General features: G+C 44.9%; 1 protein-coding gene across 3 annotated transcripts in view; it reads right to left on the bottom strand.

Annotated features, from left to right (window-relative positions):
* The window catches only part of pknox1 (PBX/knotted 1 homeobox 1), a 72,178-nt gene that overhangs the window by 16,684 nt on the left and 32,619 nt on the right, over positions 1-22,875 (bottom strand). For 2 of the 3 annotated variants that reach the window (XM_033032319.1, XM_033032317.1), the window contains one exon: positions 4,345-4,480. In XM_033032319.1, coding sequence (XP_032888210.1) covers positions 4,345-4,480 — 136 coding nt within the window. The remainder of the gene's footprint in view (positions 1-4,344; positions 4,481-22,875) is intronic. The other variant, XM_033032318.1, reaches the window with a different exon arrangement.

Genomic DNA, 22,875 nt, shown 5'->3' with positions numbered 1-22,875 from the left:
TCTCCTGCTCCTATTGTCCATGTTTCTATGAGAGGCTGTGGCATCTCCTGCTCCTATTGTCCATGTTTCTATGTTTCAATAGACAATAGGTGCAGGAGTAGGGCATTCGGCCCTTCGAGCCAGCACCGCCATTCAATGTGATCATGGCTGATCATCCCCAATCAGTACCCCGTTCCTGCCTTCTCCCCATATCCCCTGACTCCGCTATCTTTAAGAGCTCTGTCTAGCTCTTTCTTGAAAGTATCCAGAGAACCGGCCTCCACCATCCTCTGAGGCAGAGAATTCCACAGACTCACAACTCTCTGTGAGAAAAAGTGTTTCCTCGTCTCCGTTCTAAATGGCTTACCCCTTATTCTTAAACTGAGTGTGTGGCCCCTGGTTCTGGACTCCCCCAACATCGGGAACATGTTTCCTGCCTCTAGCGTGTCCAAACCCTTAGCAATCTTATATGTTTCAATAAGATGCCCTCTCAACCTTTTAAACTCCAGAGTGTACAAGCCCAGCCGCTCCATTCTCTCCGCATATGACAGTCCCGCCATCCCGGGAATTAACCTTGTAAACCTACGCTGCACTCCCTCAATAGCAAGAATGTCCTTCCTCAAATTAGTGGACCAAAACTACACACAATACTCCAGGTGTGGTCTCACTAGGGCTCTGTACAACTGCAGAAGGATCTCTTTGCTCCTATACTCGACTCCTCTTTTTATAAAGACCAACATGCCATTCACTTTCTTCACTGCCTGCTGTACCTGCATGCCTACCTTTATGGACTGATGAACAAGGACCCCCCAGATCCCGTTGTACTTCCCCTTTTCCCAACGACGCCATTTAGATAGTAATCTGCCTTCCTGTTTTTGCTCCCAAAGTGGATAACCTAATTTATCCACATTAAACTTCATCTGCCATGCATCTGCCCCAACCTGTCCTGTCACCTTGCATTCTCATCGCATCCTCCTCACAGTTCACACTGCCACCCAGCTTTGTGTCATCTGCAAATATGCTAATGTTACATTGAATCCCTTCATCCAAATCATTGATGTATATTGTAAATAGCTACGGTCCCAGCACCGAGCCTTGCGGTACCCCACTAGTCACTGCCTGCCATTCTGAAAGGGACCCGTTAATCCCTACTCTTTGTTTCCTGTCTGCCAACCAATTTTCTATCCATGTCAGCACTCTACCCCCAATACCATGTGCCCTAATTTTGCCCACTAATCTCCTATGTGGGACATTATCAAATGCTTTCTAAAAGTCCAGGTACACTACATCCACTGACTCTCCCTTGTCCATTTTCCTAGATACATCCTCAAAAAATTCCAGAAGAATAGTCAAGCACGATTTCCTCTTCGTAAATCCATGCTGACTCGGACTGATCCTGTTACTGCTATCCAAATGTGCGGCTATTTCATCTTTTATAATTGACTCCAGCATCTTCCCCACCACCGATGTCAGGCTAACTGGTCTATAAATCCCTGTTTTCTCTCTCCCGCCTTTCTTAAAAAGTGGGATAACAATAGCTAACCTCCAATCTACAGAAACTGATCCTGAGTCTATAGAACATTGGAAAATTATCACCAATGCATCCATGATTTCTAGAGCCACTTCCTTAAGTACCCTGGGATGCAGACCATCAGGCCCTGGGGATTTATCAGCCTTCAGTCCCATCAGTCTACCCAACACCATTTCCTGCCTGATGTGGATTTCCTTCAGTTCGTCCATCACCACAGATCCTCTGCCACTACAATATCAGGAAGATTGTTTGTGTCCTCCTTAGTGAAGACGGATCCAAAGTACCTGTTCAACTCATCTGCCATTTCCTTGTTCCCCATAATAATATCTCTATGAGAGGCTGTGGCCTTCTCCTGCTCCTGTTGTCCTTGTTTCCATGTTTCTATGTCTCTAAGAGAGGTTGTGGCCTTGTCCTACTCCAATTGTACATGTCTCTAAGAGAGGTTGTGGCCTTCTCCTACTCCTATTGTCCATGTCTCTATGAGAGGATGTGGCCTTCTCCTACTCCTGTTGTCCATGTTTCTATGTCTCTATGAGAGGCTGTGGCCTTCTCCTACTATTGTCCATGTTTCCATGTTTCTATGAGAGGCTGTGGCCTTCTCCTACTCCTGTTGTCCATGTTTCTATGTCTCTGTGAGAGGCTGTGGCCATCTCCTACTCCTGTTGTCCATGTTTCTATGTCTCTGTGAGAGGCTGTGGCCTTCTCCTGCTCCTGTTGTCCATGTTTCTATGTTTCTATGTCTCTATGAGAGGTTGTGGCCTTCTCCTGCTCCTATTTTCTGCAGCATCCGCAGTTCCTTGTGGCTCTTATTTTCTTGTGTTCATCTCACTCAACGAACAGTACAGTCCAGGATCGCACTTAAAACAACAAAGGAACATCTAAGAGAGCCTGAAAGAGCTTGAACGAGGCAGATCAAATATAAAAGAGATTTCCCTGTCCTCTGTAAGTTATTTCTCCTTCCCTTCTACGCTTTGTCTGCAGCTTGGTGCTTTATCTCTATCACTAAATAACTAGCCTTTCAAATCCAGATAAGGACGAGCTATTTCATAGAACCTGCTGATTCTGCCCGAAGAATAGACCCCCTCTCCTTCATAGCATAAAGGAAAGTTCACGACCAAGGCATTTGAACTTCACTTTCCTGCAGGAAATTCTACTGATTTGAATGTCAGATAGGCAGACTATGTTACATAGAAACATAGAAAATAGGTGCAGGAAGAGGCCATTCGGAACTTCGAGCCAGCACCGCCATTCATTGTGATCATGGCTGATCGTCCCCTATCAATAACCCGTGCCTGCCTTCTCCCCATATCTCTTGATTCCACTGGCCCCTAGAGCTCTATCTAACTCTCTCTTAAATCCATCCAGTGATTTGGCCTCCACTGCCCTCTGTGGCAGGGAATTCCACAAATTCACAACTCTCTGGGTGAAAACGTTTTTTCTCACCTCAGTCTTAAATGGCCTCCCCTTTATTCTAAGACTGGCCCCTGGTTCTGGACTCGCCCAACATTGGGAACGTTTTTCCTGCATCTTGCTTGGCCAGTCCTTTTATAATTTTATATGTTTTTATAAGATCCCCCTCATCCTTCTAAACTCCAGTGAATAGAAACCTAGTCTTTTCAATCTTTCCTCATATGACAGTCTCGCCATCCCAGGGATCAATCCCATGAACCTACGCTGCACTGCCTCAATCACAAGGATGTCCTTCCTCAAATTAGGAAACCAAAACTGTACACAATACTCCAGATGTGGTCTTACCAGAGCCCTATACAACTGCAGAAAAACCTCTTTACTCCTATACTGAAATCCTCTTGTTATGAAGGCTAACATTCCATTAGCTTTCTTCACTGCCTGCTGTACCTGCACGCCAACTTTCAGTGACTGGTGTACAAGGACACCCAGATCTCTCTGCACCTCCCCCTTACCTAACCTAACCCCATTGAGATAATAATCTGCCCCCTTGTTTTAGCCGCCAAAGTGGAAAACCTCACATTTATCTATATTATACTGCATCTGCCATGCATCTGCCCACTCACTCAACCTGTCCAGGTCACCCTGCAACCTCCTAACATCCTCTTCACAGTTCACAATGCCACACAGCTTAGTGTCATCCGCAAACTTGCTAGTGTTGCTCCTAATTCCCTCTTCCAAATCATTAATATATATGGTAAACAGTTGCGGGCCCAACACCGAGCCTTGCAGCACTCCACTCGCCACTGCCTGCCATTCTGAAAAGGACCCATTCACTCCTACTCTTTGCTTCCTGTCTGCCAACCAATTTTCTATCCAAGTCAACACCCTACCCCCAATACCATGTGCTCTAATTTTAGTCACCAGTCTCCCGTGCGGGACCTTATCCAAGGCTTTCTGAAAGTCTAGATACACTACATCCACTGACACCCCTTCATCCATTTTACTTGTCACATGCTCAAAAAATTCCACAAGATTAGTCAAACATGATTTTCCTTTCATAAACCCATGCTGACTTGGACTAATCCTTTTACTGCTATCTAAATGCCCCATTATTACCTCTTTAATAATTGACTCCAGCATTCTTCCCCACCACTGAAGTCAGGCTAACTGGTCTGTAATTCCCTGTTTTCTCTCTCGCTCCTTTCTTGAACATTAGCTGAAAAGTGGGATAACATTAGCTGAAAAGTGGGATAACATCTGTAACATGTTCCAGATAAAACTCAGCCTGCTGGTTACCTGTCGTTAATGACCATATATACCTGATACAAAGTCTGCAATAATGTGCTCCTGACCTGCTGAGTTACTGCAGCATTCTGTGGTCTATTTTTGTTAAGCAGCACCTACAGTTCCACGTGTCAACATACCTGATACAACTTGTGTGGGGTTGACGGTTGTGACTGTGACATTCCCCTGCTGCAATGCTGAAGCTGGAACCACAATTCCCTGGGGGCTGATTGTACCAGGTAGGGTGGTGATCATTGTGTTCTGGACAGGAAGCTGCTGAAGAACATTTTTGCAAAAAGATGCATCAAAGAGAGCTAATCATGTATTGTATTTATCACATTGATCAATGTCTTTTTCATTATATTCAACATTCTGGTTCAGCTCAGAACTTTGCCCCGATATAACCATGCCGTATCTTAATGTAATTTGGCACTGTGGTAGATACATTTCTAGCTTTCAATTCTGATCATTATTCAGTTTAATTTAACATGGTTATGGAAAAGAGTAAAGATAAAATAAGATTGTAGGTTCGACATTGGGAAGTTCAGTTTTACTAGACTAAGTGATTTAGTGTAAGTCGCATGAAAACAGTTCCCTGAAAATAATTGGTCTCAGGGAAAAGAGATGAATGAATGATTGAATGAATACGTTTATTGTCATTGCACAATACTGTGCAACGAAATTCCATTACATCTCCTCCGGTTAAAAAAATACAAACACGACAACCATTGACACATATGTACACTTATTAGTAAAATAATAAATAAGTATTTAAAAAGAATTTAAAAGAATTTAGCGGCATTTCTTGGAATTACATTTTGCTTCCCCAGTGTTCTCTGTTGGAATTAAGCTCTTTTATCGCACATGGGTAGAAACTATTTTTTAGTCTACCGGTGCGAGCCTTCAGAGACCTGAATCGCCTCCCAGAGGGTAGCAGAGTGAAAAGGTGGTTGGCAGGGTGGGATGTGTCCTGCTTGATATTTGTGGCCCGGCACAAGCATCGGGCCCTATATATATCATCCAAGGAGGGCAGTTGGGCGTTTGTAATGTTCTGTGCAGTTTTTATAATTCCCTGCAGCGCCCTCCTCTCAGCCACAGTACAGCTAGCAAACCACACCAGGATTCCATAGGAGAGGATACTTTCCACGGCGCATCGGTAGAAGGACAGCAGCAGCGGCTGTGAGACGTTAGCTCTCCGCAGAGACTTCAGGAAATACAGCCGCTGATGTGACTTCTTCACGAGAGTGACGGTGTTCATTTGCCATTTGAGGTCCTGGGAGATGTTTATTCCCAGGAACTTAAAGCCAGTGACTCTCTCCACCATGTCTCCTTTGATGTATAAGGGAGCAGGTTCCTCTCTCCTCTTCCTCCTGAAGTCGACGACCAGTTCTTTTGTTTTGATGGGTTGAGTACCAGGTTGTTTTTGGTACACCAGACAGTCAGTTTTTGGACTTCATCCCTGTAGGCAGACTCGTCGTTGTTGTTTATCAGTCCCACCACAGTCGTGTCGTCTGCAAACTTGATGATCCTGTTTGTACTGTGTGTTGGTATACAGTCATAAGTGTATATTGTATACAAGATGGGACTCAGCACACATCCTTGTGGCGCACCTGTGCTAAGCGTCAGGACTGGGGAGTAATTGGACCCCATCCTGACAGTCTGTGGGCGGTCTGTTAAAAAGTCCTTAATCCATCCGCATGTGTTTGCATTAACACCCAGATCAGACAGTTTGTCCACCATTCTGCTGGGGATGATGGTATTAAATGCAGAACTAAAATCTACAAATAACATCCTCACATATGAGCCAGGACGCTCCAGATGTGTCAGTGCAGAATGTAGAGCTATGTTGATGGCATCCTCCGTTGACCTATTAGCTCTATATGCAAACTGATGCTGATCCAGGGTGGATGGGAGTGAGGACTTAATGTGGGCCAGGACCAGCCGTTCAAAACACTTCATCACCGTTGAAGTGAGAGCAACAGGTCTATAGTCATTCAAGCTGGTAATGGATGTTTTTTTGGGTACAGGCACGATGGTAGCAGTCTTGAAGCATTTAGGGACAGTGCACGTTGACAGAGAGAGGTTAAAGATGTCGCTAAAAACCTCCGCTAACTGGTCTGCACAGTCCCGCAATACTCTCCCTGGGATGCCATCTGGGCCAGCAGCCTTCCTGGGGTTGACCCTGCGGAGTGTTCTTCTGACGTCCTCCGTACTCACAGTGAGTGGCACAGTGAGTGCCAGGTCGTCAGTGCTGGGTGCGGCTGCAGGTGCAGGCTCCGCCTCATTCAGCTCAAAACGGGCAAAAAAGTGGTTGAGCTCCTCAGCTAGCGAGTTGTTACTGCTGCTGATGATCGGCCCCCCTTGCCCTTGTAGTTTGTGAGTTGCTGAATGCCCTGCCAGACACGCCGAGGGTCCCTCTCGTTAAAATACCCCTCTAACCTTCTTCCATAGGCTATCTTTGCCTCTTTAATGGCTCTCTTTAGTTTAGATCTGGCAGTGCTGTACAATTCATCATTGCCAGATCTAAAGGCTGAGTTGCGTTCCCTCAGCAGTTTCCTGACATCCCTGGTCATCCATGGTTTGTTGTTTGGATAGCACCTGACCTCCCTGTCGACAGTGACATTGTTGATACAGTTCTGTATATAGAACATGACTGTGGATGTGTATTCTTGTATGTCCTGGTTTGCAAACAGGTCCCACTCGGTGCGCTCAAAACAGTCCTGAGGTTGGGCGGCAGCGCCCTCGGGCCAAGTCTTTATGCTTCTCACACTGGGCTTGGTTCTCATAATGAGAGGTCTGTATGCCGGGGTGAGAAAGAGTGATAGATGGTCAGACTGGCCGAGGTGAGGGAGAGAGGAGGCTTTGTATCCATCCCTAATGTTGCTGTACATGTGATCCAGTGTATTTTGACCTCTCGTCGGACACGTGACATGCTGGTGGAATTTAGGAAGGACAGTTTTTAGATTAGCCTGGTTGAAGTCTCCAGCCACGATGAAAATCCCATCAGGGTGCGCAGTCTGTAGTTTGTTGATTGATGCTAGCAGGGTGTTCAGTGCTAGCTTGACGTTGGCACTTGGTGGAATATAAACAGCCAGAATAACGACAGATGGTAGAAACAACGTTCAAGGGGCACACAGGTGCATAAACAAGGAGGGAAGAGGGATATAGACCAGACACAGGCAAACATTGGCATCATGTTTGGCACAGTCATGGTGAGCCAAAGGGCCTGTTCCTGTGCTGTTCCTTGCTCTAATTGGGATGAGTGTAGATGGGCATTTGATGGTCAGCATGTTCAGGGTGTGATGAACTGTGTGTTTCTGCATAGAAACAAAGAACTGCATATGTTGGTTAATACACAAAAGGACAAAGTGCTGGAGCAACTCAGCAGGTCAGGTAGCATCTCTGGAGAACATGGATAGGTAACATTTTGAGACAATGTCTGGAGAAGGGTCCTGACCCAAAACGTCACCTATCCATGTACTCCAAAGATGCTGCCTGACCCGCTGAGTTACTCCAGCACTCTGTGAAATGTCACCTATCCATGTTCCCCAGAGATGTTGCCTGACCCGCTGAGTTACTCCAGCACTTTGTGAAACGTCACCTATCCATGTACTCCAGAGATGTTGCCTGACCCGCTGAGATACTCCAGCATTCTGTCTGCAGCAGAGAAGAGTCAAGGCTGAGAGTCAGGGGAGCGATATACTTCAAATGTTGCTAACTAAAGTCCTATAAAGCTTTATTCTAACAACTCTCCACAATCCCCCTGATTATTTGTCTCTCTAATTCACATTGACTATTTGGGTGCTTATAGTACAATTCCAACAAGGTCCCCATCCTATTTCTCAGTTCCACCCATAAAACGGAGGTCCCTTACAGTCAGAGACAGGTGAATTTATAATGGGAAACAAGGAAATGGCAGACCAGTTAATAGCAGCGCGTTTAGAAAGCAGTGACGTCAAAGTCAGCATGGATTTATGAAGGGGAAATCATGCTTGACTAATCTTCTGGAATTTTTTGCGGATGTAACAAGTAGAATGGATAAGGGAGAGCCAGTGGATGTGGTGTATCTGGACTTTCAAAAAGCCTTTGACAAGGTCCCACACAAGAGATTAGTGTGCAAAATTAGAGCACATGGTATTGGGGGTCGGGTATTGACATGGATAGAGAACTGGTTGCCAGACAGGAAGCAAAGAGTAGGAATTAATGGGTCCTTTTCAGAATGGCAGTCAGTGACTAGTGGGGTGCTGCAAGGCTCAGTGCTGGGACCCAAGTTATTTACAATATATATTAACAATTTAGACGAGGGAATTAAATGTAACATCCCCAAGTTTGTGGATGACACAAAGCTGGGTGGCAATGTGAACTGCGAGGAGGATGCTATGAGGATGCAGGGTGACTTGGGTAGGTTGGGTGAGTGGGCAGATGCATGGCTGATGCAGTATAATGTGGATAAATGTGAGGTTATCCACTTTGGTGGCAAGAACAGGAAGGCAGATTGTTACCTGAATGGTAGATTAGGAAAAGGGGAGGTGCAAAAAGACCTGGGTGTCCTTGTACATCAGTCACTGAAAGTAAGCATGCAGGTACTGCAGGCAGTGAAGTAAGCAAATAGAATGTTGACCTTCATAGCGAGAGGATTTGAGTATAAGAGCAAGGAGGTCCTACTGCAGTTGTACATCGCCCTGGTGAGACCACACCTGGAGTATTGTGTGCAGTTTTGGTTTCCTAATTTGAGGAAGGATATTCTTGCTATTGAGGGAGTGCAGCGTAGGTTCACCAGGTTAATTCCCTAGATGATGGAACTGACATATGATGAACGAATGGGTCGACTGGGCTTGTATTCACTGGAATTTAGAAGGATGAGAGGAGATCTTATAGAGATGTATAACATTTTTAAGGATTCGGACTAGAGGCTGGAAACATGTTCCCTATGTTGGGGGAGTCCAGAACCAGGGGTCACAGTTTAAGTATAAGAGGTGGGCTATTTAGAATGGAGACGAGGTAAAACGTTTTCACCCAGAAGGCAGTGGGGGCCAATTCACTGGATATGTTAAGAGGGAGTTAGAAATACAGTGCCCTCCATAATGTTTGGGACAAAGACCCATCATTTATTTATTTACCTCTGTACTCCACAATTTGAGATTTGTAATAGAAAAAATCATATGTAGTTAAAGTGCACATTGTCAGATTTTATTAAAGGCCATTTTTATATGTTTTGGTTTCACCATGTAGAAATTACAGCTGTGTTTATACCTAGTCCCCCCATTTCAGGGCACCATAATGTTTGGGACACAGCAATGTAATGTAAATGAAAGTAGTCATGTATAGTATTTTGTTGCATATCCTTTGCATGCAATGACTGCTTGAAGTCTGCGATTCATGGACATCACCAGTTGCTGGGTGTCTTCTCTGGTGATGCTCTGCCAGGCCTGTATTGTAGCCATCTTTTGCTTATGCATGTTTTGGGGGCTAGTCCCCTTCAGTTTTCTCTTCAGCATATAAAATGCATGCTCAATTGGGTTCAGATCAAAGGGCGATTGACTTGGCCACTCAAGTATTGACCATTTTGTAGCTTTGGAAAAACTCCTTTGTTGCTTTAGCAGTATGTTTGGGATCATTGTCTTGATATAGAATGAACCGCCGGCCAATGGGGTTTTGAGGCATTTGTTTGAATTTGAGCAGATAGCATGTGTCAATACACTTCAGAATTCATTATGCTACTACCATCAGCAGTTGTATCATCAATGAAGATAAGTGAGCCAGTACCTTCAGCAGCCATACATGCCCAGGCCACACCACCCCCACCACCGTGTTTCACTGATGAGGTGGTATGCTTTGGATCTTGGGCAGTTCCTTCTCTCCTTCATACTTTGCTCTTGCCATCACTCTGATATAAGTTAATATTCGTCTCATCTGTCCACAAGACTTTTTTCCAGAACTGCGATTGCTTTTTTAAGTACTTCTTGGCAAACTGTAACCTGACCATCATATTTTTGCGGCTAACCAGTGGTTTGCATCTTGCAGTGTAGCATCTGTGTTTCTGTTCATGAAGTCTCTGCGGACAGTGGTCTTTGACAAATCGACACCTGACTCCCAAAGAGTGTTTCTGATCTGTCGGACAGGTGTTTGGGGATTTTTCTTTATTATAAAGAGAATTCTTCTGTCATCAGCTGTGGAGGTCTTCCTTGACCTGCCAGTCCCTTTTGTGATTAGTAAGTTCACCAGTGCTCTCTTTCTTCTTAATGATGTTCCAAACAGTTGATTTTGGTAAGCCTAAGGTTTGGCTGATGTGTCGAACAGTTTTATTCTTGTTTCTCAATCTCATAATGGCTTCTTTGACTTTCATTGACACAACTTTGGTCCTCATGTTGATAAACAGCAATAAAAGTTTCCAAAGATGACGGAAAGACTGGAGGAAAGACTAGGTGCTGAGAGCTCTCTTACAAAGCTCAAATTGTGGAGTACAGAAGCAAATATATAAATGATAGGTCTTTGTCTCAAACATTATAGAGGGCACTCTAGCTCTTAGGGCTAACGGAATCAGAGGAGATAGGTTAAAAGCCATGTAATGAGTGTAGTCAAACACATCACATATCAAGATACAACTTACAGCATTGATCTGCAGGACATTACAGTTCCCAGTAGCTACTCATATTGAATGGTGCAGGCAAGCTCTTATTAATATAAAACGCATATTAGGCAGAGCCACTAATAACAAGCACTACAAATGGCTCGTAGGAAATAACCAATCTACATCTACAAAATAAAGCATTGGTGGCTAAGCAATATAGGTGGCGGAGCGTTAATAACGCATTTAGGGAAGTTTGTATAGTTACACAAAATCACCGCATCTAATGGGTTGCCTGCTAACCCGTCCGGCGCGTGTGCGGTACAAATCCGCCTCACCTCCTTTCACCGGAGAAGATACCGGGGAAGGAATGGGGGAAATGACCGGGGAGGTGAAGAGATAGGCGAGCTAGTTGCCAAACGCCGCGGGGAGGCCGCGGTGGAAACATTCGCTGATAGTGGAGCAGCAGGACCCGCAGTGGGAGGGTATACGAAACGCGAGACATCTAGATACGGAGTTGCAGGACGCAGTTCCTTCACTGGAAGGAGATGTTGACTGTTGCATCTGTAAATGGCTCCGTCCGCTTCAACCAGATAAGAGCGTGGTTCTTTGGCAGGGCCGTAGACGTGACCCAGACGGCCCTTGTTGGTCTGGAGACAAACCACTTGTCCACTAGCGAGAGGTTTAAGTGGCTTACTGGATTTGTCAAAAAAACGTTTCTGTGTATCATGTTTGAATTGTAGTTGTTTCTGAACTGCAGGCGGGGAACGAACGTGTGGCTGCAAAAGTTGCTGGGACACAGGCATGGGGGCACGGGTTTGGCGAGACATCAGTCATTGGGCTGGGGAACCCAGCATGGGATCCCTTGTAATGTTCCTTAAGTTGAGATGGTCTAGGTATACGTCCGATTTTGCAAGGTAAGTCCGCTCCATTAGTTGTTTTGCACTTCGGACAGCGCGTTGGGCGAGTCCGTTGGACTGCAGGAACTCAGAACTGCTGGTAATATGTTGGAAGTCCCATAGTTTTGCAAAGTTTTTGAAAGACTGGCTGGTGAACTGTCTGCCGTTGTCAGACAGAAGACGTGCAGGGGAGCCGTGCAGGGAGAAGTGACGCTGCAGCTTCTCGATAACCGATTCAGAAGTAATAGTTTGGAGTAAGTCTATGTCAAACCAACCCGAGTAAGAGTCAACAAGAACCAGATAGTGTTTCCCATGATATTCGAATATGTCAGTGGCTAACGTGGACCACGGGAGAGGAGGGACCGAGTGCGGCAGTAACGGCTGCTTCTGCTGATGTGGCGTCAGGCTTTTGCAGACGGCGCAAACTTTGTTTTTTTTGCGTATGTACTTGGTCATCCCAGGCCAGTAAAACATGCTCTGTGCCAGGTGTAAGGTTGCCTCCACGCTGGGGTGGCCCCTGTGGACGGCGTTGAAGTACTTGTCCCGGAGAACGGCTGGGACAACTGCATTGTGACCCTTGACTATAATCTCGTCCTGTATCACCAACTCGTCGTGAACCACGAAGTATGGGCGGATCGCGAGCGGGGTGCTGTGTTGTTTATCCGGCCAGCTACACCGGATGACTGCAGACAGCAATTGTAAAGTCTCGTCAGCAGCCATGTGCTCTGCCAGGTTGCTCAAACAATCAGTAGGAACATATGATACCTTCATTACTGAGAACTGGTCCTGTTCAGAGAGGTGTTGTATGTCGTTTTTGTGTGGGGTTCCTGATAGCGTGTCAGCTATGTGCATGTCCTTGCCTTTCTTATAGACCATGTTGAAATCAAATTGCTGCAGCTGCATCATCATTCGTTGTAGGCGGGCTGGGGCAGCGTGGATGGATTTATTCAAAATGGTGACCAACGGCTGGTGGTCAGTTTCTATGGTCACAGACTTCCCAAAAATAAAGTCCTTGAATTTTGTGCCGGCGAAAACCACTGCGAGCAATTCTTTTTCAATCTGGGCGTAACGTTGTTCAGTGTCAGTTAGTGTGCGAGAGGCATAAGAGACAGGCTTGCAGTTGCCTTCGGTAGTGGTCTGCAGGCAAGCAGCGCCAAGTCCGTACTGGGACCCATGGCAAGTGAGCATTACTGGTAACTCCAAAGTGAAGTAGGCGAGAGTAGGTGCGCTAGCCAGCTGCAATTTGAGTGTCAAAAGCTCTTTAGTGCTGTGGATACCAGGACCATGCAGCGTCCTTGTGTATCAGTTCTCGCAGGGGGGCAGATATATCGCTGAGGTTGGGAATAAATTTCCCCAGGTAGTTGACCATTCCAAGGAACCTTTGTAGACTCGCAACGTCAGTAGGAACCGGCATTTTGTTGATTGCTGCAGTCTTTGATGGGTCTGGTCTGAGATCATCACTTGTGAAAACATGTCTGACGTAAGTAACTTCTGGGATCAAAACTTGCACTTCAGGGGATTGAGTTTGTGCTGAATGTCTTTGGCACGGTCTAATACTTTCTTCAGATTGGCATCATGTTCAGCCAGGTCGCGTCCGTAGACGAGAATGTCATCAACAATGATGGCTCATGGATACTCAGCAAACAATTGTTCCATCACACGCTGTAAAACTTCGCTGGCGGAGTTGATGCCAAAGGGCATTCTCAGAAATTTGTATCGGCCAAAGGGGGTGCCGAACGTAGTAAGATTGGACGAGTCTGGGTCCAGTGGAATCTGCCAAAACGAGCTTTTGGCATCTAGAATGGAGAATACTGATGAGTTGCTGATTTGAGCAGCAACTTCCTCTACTGTTTGCATAGGGTAGTGTGGGCGTTTGATAGCAGTTAAGATCTCTGGGGTTTATGCAGATACGGATCTCCTCCTAGTTTTTCTTTGTTGTGACCACCATGGTGGAAACCCAGTCAGATGGGTCTGTAACTTCAGCTATAACACCCATGGAGACCATCCGCTTGAGTTCATTGTGAACTCTGTCATGCATGGTATGCGGAACACGATGTGGTGCTCGGACCACAGGAGCAATGTTGGGATCAACGACAATGTGGTATTTGAGAGGCAACTTGCCAAGCTCGTTGTTAAACAGTTCCTTGTATTAAGAGAGTACTTGCTGAGTGGGCCCGTCAGCAAGAAAGAGTTGATCGACAGCACGGCCAAAGTATACCAGGCCTAGATCGTGGCATGCGTTGATACTGAGCAAAGTCTCTGAATCCCACTTGACAATATAAAACTTTAAGGTATGGGGCTGCGTGTCTATGGTGCACTTTAAATTAGTTTGTCCAAGTAGGTGTAGATCATCTCCCCCGTAAGCCCGAAGCGTGGCCGAGGCCTTTTCAGTACTTCAGCATTACGGATTTTTAAAAACTCTGATAACGAGATGACGTTGCATTTTGCCCCCGTATCAACCTTAGCAATCAAAGGTCTGTTATTCACAAACATGGTTACCTCATGGTCAAGTTGCTCGTTAGACAAAGGGAGGAGAGAATGGATTGCTGAGCTGGTATCAGTACTTGCTGAGAGCGGGGGATGGCAAGTCAGGCTCTAGGCATTCGTTATCAGCAAGTTCATGTTGTGTCAAGTGCAGGCTTGTCCTTGGAGCGCCTGAGTCGCACGGGAACGGTAGCATCTTGCAAAGTGGCTTAATTTCTTGCAGAAATTACAGGTTTTATGGTAAGCAACACAGAACTGCCGACCCGTAGCATGCCAGCTATTTACAATATATATTAATGATCTGGATGAGGGAATTGAATGCAACATCTCCAAGTTTGCGGATGACACGAAGCTGGGGGGCAGTGTTAGCTGTGAGGAGGATGCTCGGAGGCTGCAAGGTGACTTGGATAGGATGGGTGAGTGGGCAAATGCATGGCAGATGCAGTAGACTATTATCTGAATGGTGGCCGATTAGGAAAAGGGAGATGCAACGAGACCTGGGTGTCATGGTACACCAGTCATTGAAAGTAGGCATGCAGGTGCAGCAGGCAGTGAAGAAAGCGAATGGTTTGTTAGCAATCATAGCAAAAAGATTTCAGTATAAGAGCCGGGAGGTTCTACTGCAGTTGTACAGGGTCTTGGTGAGACCACACCTGGAGTATTGCGTACAGTTTAGAGGGAGTACAGAGAAGGTTAACCAGACTGATTCCTGGGAAGGCAGGACTTTCATATGAAGAAAGATTGGAAAGACTCGGCTTGTACTCGCTAGAATTTAGAAGATTGAGGAGGGATCTTATAGAAACTTACAAAATTCTTAAGGGGTTGGACAGGCTAGATGCAGGAAGATTGTTCCCGATGTTGGGGAAGTCCAGAACAAGGGGTCACAGTTTAAGGATAAGGGGGAAGTCTTTTAGGACCGAGATGAGAAAAACATTTTTCACTCAGAGAGTGGTGAATCTGTGGAATTCTCTGCCACAGAAGGTAGTTGAGGCCAGTTCATTGGCTATATTTAAGAGGGAGTTAGATGTGGCCCTTGTGGCTGAAGGGATCAGGGGGTATGGAGAGAAGGCAGGTACAGGATACTGAGTTGGATGATCAGCCATGATCATATTGAATGGCGGTGCAGGCTCGAAGGGCCGAATGGCCTACTCCTGCACCTATTTTCTATGTTTCTATGAAAATAGTTACAATTTTGACATCGAACAGCAGACCCTCTCTGCTGTCAGGCAGGGGAAGGCTGGGAACGGGTGTTATGAGAGGAGCTGTCTGTAAGATTGACACTATACTGCGAATGGTGACCGGAGGGCACAGACTCAGTGTGGGAAGATGTTATCTCAGCAATCCAACAGGCGTGCTCTGCTTGATTAAGGGTTAGGTCTATGCTTTCAAGAGAGAGCTAGATAGGGCTCTTAAAAATAGCGGAGTCAGGGGATATGGGGAGAAGGCAGGAACGGGGTACTGATTGGGGATGATCAGCCATGATCACATTGAATGGCGGTGCTGGCTCGAAGGGCCAAATGGCCTACTCCTGCACCTATTGTCTATTGTCTAGGTCAGTATTACGAAGAAGTTCACCCCATAACTTCAAGCATACCTCCAACAAGCTTGTCACAGATGAGTTCATCGCACAGATCACAAAACTGGCAGCGTGCAACCATGTGTTTCAAGTCGCAAATAAAACGTTCAATCGGTTCATCAATCTGTTGCATACGAGCATAAAACTTGGTACGTTCAATAATGTAGTTCGAGGGTAGGCTGCACAACTGTCTCAACTTTGCAAGCAAAACGGCAGGGTCATCAATCGTCTCTGCAGGCACCAGGACCTGTCCATTAGCATCCAAAACGGCAGGCTCGAATGTAAAATTGTCGGCATGATTCATTGCCTCAGGTCTCGCTAAGTTGAGCAATACAGAAGCACGCACATTGGGGGGGTTGTTGCGATGAACGATGAGAACATAGTGAGTGTAGTCACGCTCGAAAAGACGCCAGTGTTCAGCAATGTCACAGTCAAAGATCAGAGGACTAGGACGGCGAGATGAATTTGCCATGATAGAGATAACTGGCACATAAACTAATTTAAAAAAACAAAACCCGATAAACGTGAACGGAATAGGTAAGACTCACTCTATGACACCATGTAATGAGTGGAGTCAAACACATATCAAGATACAACACATGTTTATTAAATCTATGCACAGCATCGATCTGCAGGACATTAAGGATGAGAGGGGATCTTATTGACACATATAAGATTGTTAAGGAAACATGTTCCCGATATTGGGGGAGTCCAGAACAAGGGGCCACAGTTTAAGAATAAGGGGTAAGCCTTATTGTGAGAGTTGTGAGTCTGTGGAATTCTCTGCCTCAGAGGGCGATGGAGGCCGGTTCTCTGGATACTTTCAAGAGAGAGCTAGATAGGGCTCTTAAAAATAGCGGAGTCAGGGGATATGGGGAGAAGCCTGGAACGGGGTACTGATTGGGGATTATCAGCCATGATCACATTGAATGGTGGTGCTGGCTCGTAGGGCCGAATGGCACACTCCTGCACCTGTTGTCTATTGACATTACAGTTCCTAGCAGCTACTCATACTGAATGGTGCAGGCAAGCTCTTGTTAATATAAGACGCATATTAGGCGAGCCACCCCTAATAAGCACTACAATTGGCTAGTAGGAAATAACCGATCTACAAGCAGGAACGGGGTACTGATTTTGGATGATCAGTAATGATTATATTGAATGTCGTTGCTGCCTCGAAGGGCCAAATGACCTACTTCTGCACCTATTTTGTATGTTACTACGTAAACTTTGCCCCTCTCTTCTTAAAGCTATGCTCACTAGTATTTGATTTTTCTATCCTTGGAAAATGTTCTGATTGTCTACCCTATCCATGCCTCTTATTTTATATATGTGTCTTTTTACAATACTGCACACAACAATATGACAAAGGGGGTCAAATTTCAAATTCCTTCAAAAAAGTTGACAAGCACTTTATTGGGTTCATGACTAACATAGTATCAACAAAAAATATAAGAAAAGATAGTACGTTTCCAAAAATGGCATCAGAATACACAAATGCATTTTGTGTAACGGTTGTCGCATGGTGTCCACCTGGTTGGCACAGTAAGTGCAAGTATTTCTTATTCCTTTCTATATTTATGAATACCACATGGAACAATAAAATTGCAAACACCATTTCCACTTCATTCACCTGATCATGTAGGAGAATGCTGCATCCATCTGAGTGGACACCGCAACGCGCGTTACACATTATACACACAAACGTACGTTACATTATTAGCTAAAACCAAAGATTTTCACCAATGTGATCTAAATGGTACATCATCTTATGGATCTGAGCTATATCGATGGCCGATGATTCATCAGAACGTTTGATTTGGGCTGATTTTTTAGTAAGTAAATGTCTCCGTAACGGTCGTTGTGGAGCTTGCGGAAGTTGACACTAAGGAATGAAGTTAGCGACTTGGTCCGTACAAAAGGTAAACAAGAGACAGTGTGTTGCCAAATTGAAGATTGGCTCCATTTCTTAGTTTTGATGACCAATTTATGTCCAAAATTATTTTTAAATTGATTTTAGAATTTCGGAAAATATATCGTAAACGGTCGTTGCCTTTTTGACACCATGATACTTTTGATATATTAAATTGGAAAAACAATATTATCTTTATGTTACTGTATTTTTCTCCTGGTATTGATGAAGATATTTCCAAGATCATTATCAAATGATAATGAATCCCTGGATCATTATCAAAACGTATATGTATGAGGGGCCATATGAAGTTTATTTATGAATTAATTATTCATGACTAAATGTGGCAGCATTTTTAATGTCACAATATTGGTGTCCAAGATTTGTATGTCATGAAAAAAGTTTTTGACTTTCGGTCTTGAAGTTATCTAATTTATATCTGTTATTTATAAGGTTTCACATGATGGGTCGATTTTTGTTAAGAACAGTGTATCGGTGCAAAAAACTGAATAATGATCTTGTTCCTCAAAATCTCTCCAGTATTGTAAAAAGACATACTTGTACCAGTGCTACCTGCAACCTCCTGTGCTGAAGCAAAGCAAGAATTTCATTGTCCTATACAGGGACAAATGACAAAATACTCACTTGAACTTGAACTCCTGCATTCCAGAGAAAACAATCCAAGTCTGTCCAACCTCTCCCTGTAGCTAAAACTCCCTAATTTTGTTAGAGTGATGGGCAAGCAGGTGAGCGAAGAAACGGATGACGAGGGAAACTGAGGTTCAGGTCAAGAGTAAGAAACATAGAAAATAGGTGCAGGAGGCCATTTGGCCCTTCGAGCCAGCACCGCCATTTAATATGATCATAGCTGATCATCCAGAATCAGTACCCCGTTCCTACTTTCTCCCCAATCTCTTGATTCAATTAGCCCTAAGAGCTATATCAAACTCTCCCTTGAAAACATCGAATGAATTGGCCTCCACTGCTCTCTGAGGCAGAGAATTTCACAGATTCATAACTCTCTGAGTGAAAAAGTTTTTCTCATCTCAGCCATAAATGGCCTACCTCTTAATCTTAAACTGTGACCCCTGGTTCTGGATTCCCCCCACATCGGGAACATTTTCCTGCATCTAGCCTGTCCAATCCCTTGAGAATTTTATATGTTTCTATAAACCCCCTGTTAAGCTTCTAAATTCCAGTGAATATAAGCCCAGTCGATCAATTCTTTCATCATATGTCAGTCCCACCATCCCGGGAATTAAACTGGTGAACCTACGCTGTACTCCCTCAATAGCAAGAATGTCCTTCCTCAAACTAGGAGACCTAAACTGCACACAATACTCCAGGTGCAGTCTCACCAGGGTCCTGCACAACTGCAGTAGGACCTCCTTGCTTCTATACTCAAATCCTCTCGCTATGAAGGCCAACATGCCATGTGTTTGCTTCACTGCCTGCTGTACCTGCATGCTCACTTTCAGTGACTGATGTACAAGGAAACAGCAGGCAGTGAAGAGAGAGGAAAGAAAGAGGTATGGGGCAGGTATAAGCAACTGGGATCGTGTATCCCTGGAGGAGTTTTGGGAACTGAAGAGTAAGCATAAAAATAGAAATCAGGAGGGCAAAAAGGGCACAGGATAACACAACTCTGGCAGATAACATTAAGGATAATCCCGACAGACTTTAAAAGTACATGAAAGGAAAACTGTAACTAGAGAGTGGGACTCCTCAGGAATCCAAGCGGTTAACCCTGTGTGGAGCCACAGGAGAATGGGCAAGTTCCTCAACATGTATTTCTCCTCTGTTTTTACCGTGGAGAAACACAGGAGGACTGGGGAACTCGGGGCTGTCAATGAAAGTGTTTTGAGAGCAGTCAATATTACGATCAAAGAGGTGCTGAAGGTCCTGACGCGTATGAAGGTAGACACATCTCCAGGACCTGATCAGATATATCCAAGGACACTGTGGAAAGCTAGAGAGGAAATTCCTGGCTGAGATTTACAAGTGGTCATTAAATACAGGTGAGATGCCAGAAGACTGGTGGGTGGCATGTGTTGTGCCTCTTTTCAAGAAGAGTTGCAGGGAAAAGCCTGGAAACTACAGGCCAGTGAGCCTAACATCTGTGGTCAGAAAGTTACTAGAGGGTATTCTGAGGGATAAGATAGGTACATGGAAAGGATAGGTTTAGAAAGATATGGGTCAAACGCAGGCATGTTGGTCGGCGAGGGCAAGTTGGGTCGAAGAGCCTGTTTCCAGGCTGTATGACTCTATGATTCTAATCCAGGCATAATTCTGCACCGTTTTTAACTTAATGACATACCTGTAGCTGGGCTTCCAGAAATGCATGCAGTACACTAAGTACAGTATCATCAACAATTTGTACAGCAACATGATGTTCCAAATGTTATAATCAGTATCTTTCCCAATGAAGGCAAGCATGTCAAATGTGCTCTCTTTATCACCTGTTGACCTGAACCTCTTTGCAGGGAACCATGCACCTGTATTCCCTGGAACTCTCTATTCTGCATCAATCCCCAGAGTTCTACTATTTACTGTGTGAGTCTTGACCTGGTTTAACAGGCCTCAATCAGAAAAGCTACTCGCCACACTGCTTTTTCCTGCAAGCTAATTTTGAATTCAATTAGCTTACCTTAGATTCCATGTGATCTAACCTTCCAGGCTAGCCAACCATGCATGACCTTGTCAAGGGCCTTACTAAACTCCATATGGACAACTTCACTGCCTTGCCCTCATCACTCCCCTTAATGACCAGAAACTAACGGCTGTTTGTTCAATCTCCTTCTCTCAGCTTCCAGTCTTTATTCCAGAGGAAGCTGTAGGAATGGTTTTTGCTATCCACTCCACTCTGCTCAGGATAACTGGGACACATGTCTGACTGCTGTTCATCAACCATAGCTCAGCGTTCAACACTATCATCCCGTCCAAACATCACTAAGCTCGAAAACCTGGGATTTTGTACCTCCACTTGCAACTGGATCATTGACTTCCTCATCAGCCGAACTCAATCAGCGCGGATCAATAACAACATCCACTCCTCAATGACCATCAACTCGGGGGCACTTCAAGGCTGTGTACCCTCTCTCGTTAAACCCATGACTGTGGCTAAACACAGTCCAATGCCATCTACAACACTTCTGTGGTTAGCTGAATCATTGGTGGTGATAAGTCAAGATAAAGGACAGAGATAGAACACCTGGTATCTTGACTGGTTCCCTCATGACCTTGTATGGCAATTCCAATGTACAGAATATTTCAAAAAATTCAAAACCGGCCGCGACTAAAAATAGGTTGCCGTTTTAAAAATCGGTAATTTTTTAGTCAAAGCCGGTTGCGATGCTAGTTGAAGGTGGTTTCCAGAGGTTGCAGGTAGTGGGAGATCTTACCTTCCACTACCTGCAACCTCCGGCAACCTATTTTTAGTCGCGGCCGGTTTTGAATTTTTTGAAATAATCGCTGGAACATAGAAGAAGCGGAAACCACTTTCGACCATTATGGAGACTGACAAAAACCTCCGGGAACCGCACGGAAACCTTGGTTGGGGCGCAAAGTCTCCAGAGGTTTCCGTTCAGGTTTCCTAAGTGGGACAGGGGCATTTAAGCTACTAAGTGATAATGATATGTTGGTGAAAAGGGAGATTAATCCTGAGCATGTGGGGTGATGAATGAGGCTTGGACATACACCATGAAAGATAGGGTCCTAGGGAATACTGAGGAGCCGAGTGTGTATGTGCAAAGCTCCACGAAGATGGCAGCACAGGTCGATATCCCGATTAAGTATAGAGAATGTAGGCCTTCATTAGTCAGGACATTGAGCACAAGCACTGGCCATACCTTAGCTGGAGTACTGCATGCAGTTCTGGTTGTCACACTCTAGGAAAGATGTGATGGTGCTAGAGAAGATGCAGAGGAGAGTCACCAGGATCTTGCCTGGGATGGAGCAGTTATGAGGAGAGGTGTCTGAGGTTCCTCAGTTCCTCAGGGAGAGACACCTGAGTACAGAGGTTATGGGGAGAAGGCAGGAGAATGGGGTTAGGAGGAAGAGATAGATCCATGGTGATCATGATTGAATGGTGGAGTAGACTTGATGGACCGAATGGCTTAATTCTACTCCTATTCCTTATGACCTTATGACAGACGGGAAGGCCAAGATTTTTTTTTAAATGATGAGTGTTGTTGATAGGGTAGACTACAGGAAACGTTTCAAGTTGAGTTTATTGTCATATGCACAAGTATGATGAGGTACAGGTACAATGAAAGTCTTGCTTCAGCAGCATCACAGGCACATACACTCAGCCAAACACACAGAAACAAATTATACATAGATTACACACAGAATTTCTAAAAGAAAGACTTGGCAAATAAAGAAGACAAACACAAGTACACAATTAGAAAAATTATAAGTCCAAGGTAGTGCAAGAGGTGGACCATAGTGTTCCCTTGTCAAGGCAGGATTAGGGTCGTGCGTAGACTCAAAGGGCTGGAGTAACTCAGCGGGACAGGCAGCATCTCTGGAGAGAAGGAATGGGTGGCGTTTCGGGTGGAGACCCTTCTTCAGACTCGACCCGAAACATCACCCATTCCTTCTCTCCAGAGATTCTGCCTGTCCCGCTGAGTTACTCCAGCATTTTGTGTCTATCTTCGATTTAAACAAGCACCTGCAGTTCCTTCCTACACATTAGGGTTGTACGGGTTTGTTCAAGAATCTGATTGTTTGATTCTCCCTTTATCAGAGCGGAATAAAACTAGTCGACACTGATCCAGATCAGTGAAGAGGAAGAGATATACGTATTTGCATACCTTGGATATGCAAGCAAAAATTTAACTGTGACTTGTCACATGTGACAATAAAGTATTCCATTCAATTCAATTCTCTGTCATGAGATGATTAGCTTTTCAGTCTTTTCCACCAATGCAAGTTACATTCACTGAATCAATAGACAATAGGTGCAGGAGTATGGCCATTCGGCCCTTACAGCCAGCACCGCCACTCAATGTGATCATAGCTGATCATCCACAATCAGTACCCTGTTCCTGCCTTCTCCCCATACCCCCTGACTCTGCTATCTATAAGAGCTGTATCATTCCTGTATACCTGTTCTACGCTCTCACCAAGGCCTTTACATCCTTCCTTTGAGTCATCTGATTTGGATCCAAAACACCAGTTGAGACTGATCTTGTGTTTGAGATCATCGTGGATCCTGTACTTGAGATTAGT

This window comes from Amblyraja radiata, chromosome 14, assembly GCF_010909765.2.
Source record: "Amblyraja radiata isolate CabotCenter1 chromosome 14, sAmbRad1.1.pri, whole genome shotgun sequence".
NCBI classification, from domain to species: Eukaryota; Metazoa; Chordata; class Chondrichthyes; order Rajiformes; family Rajidae; genus Amblyraja; species Amblyraja radiata.
This window is presented reverse-complemented; position numbering and strand designations above follow the sequence as displayed.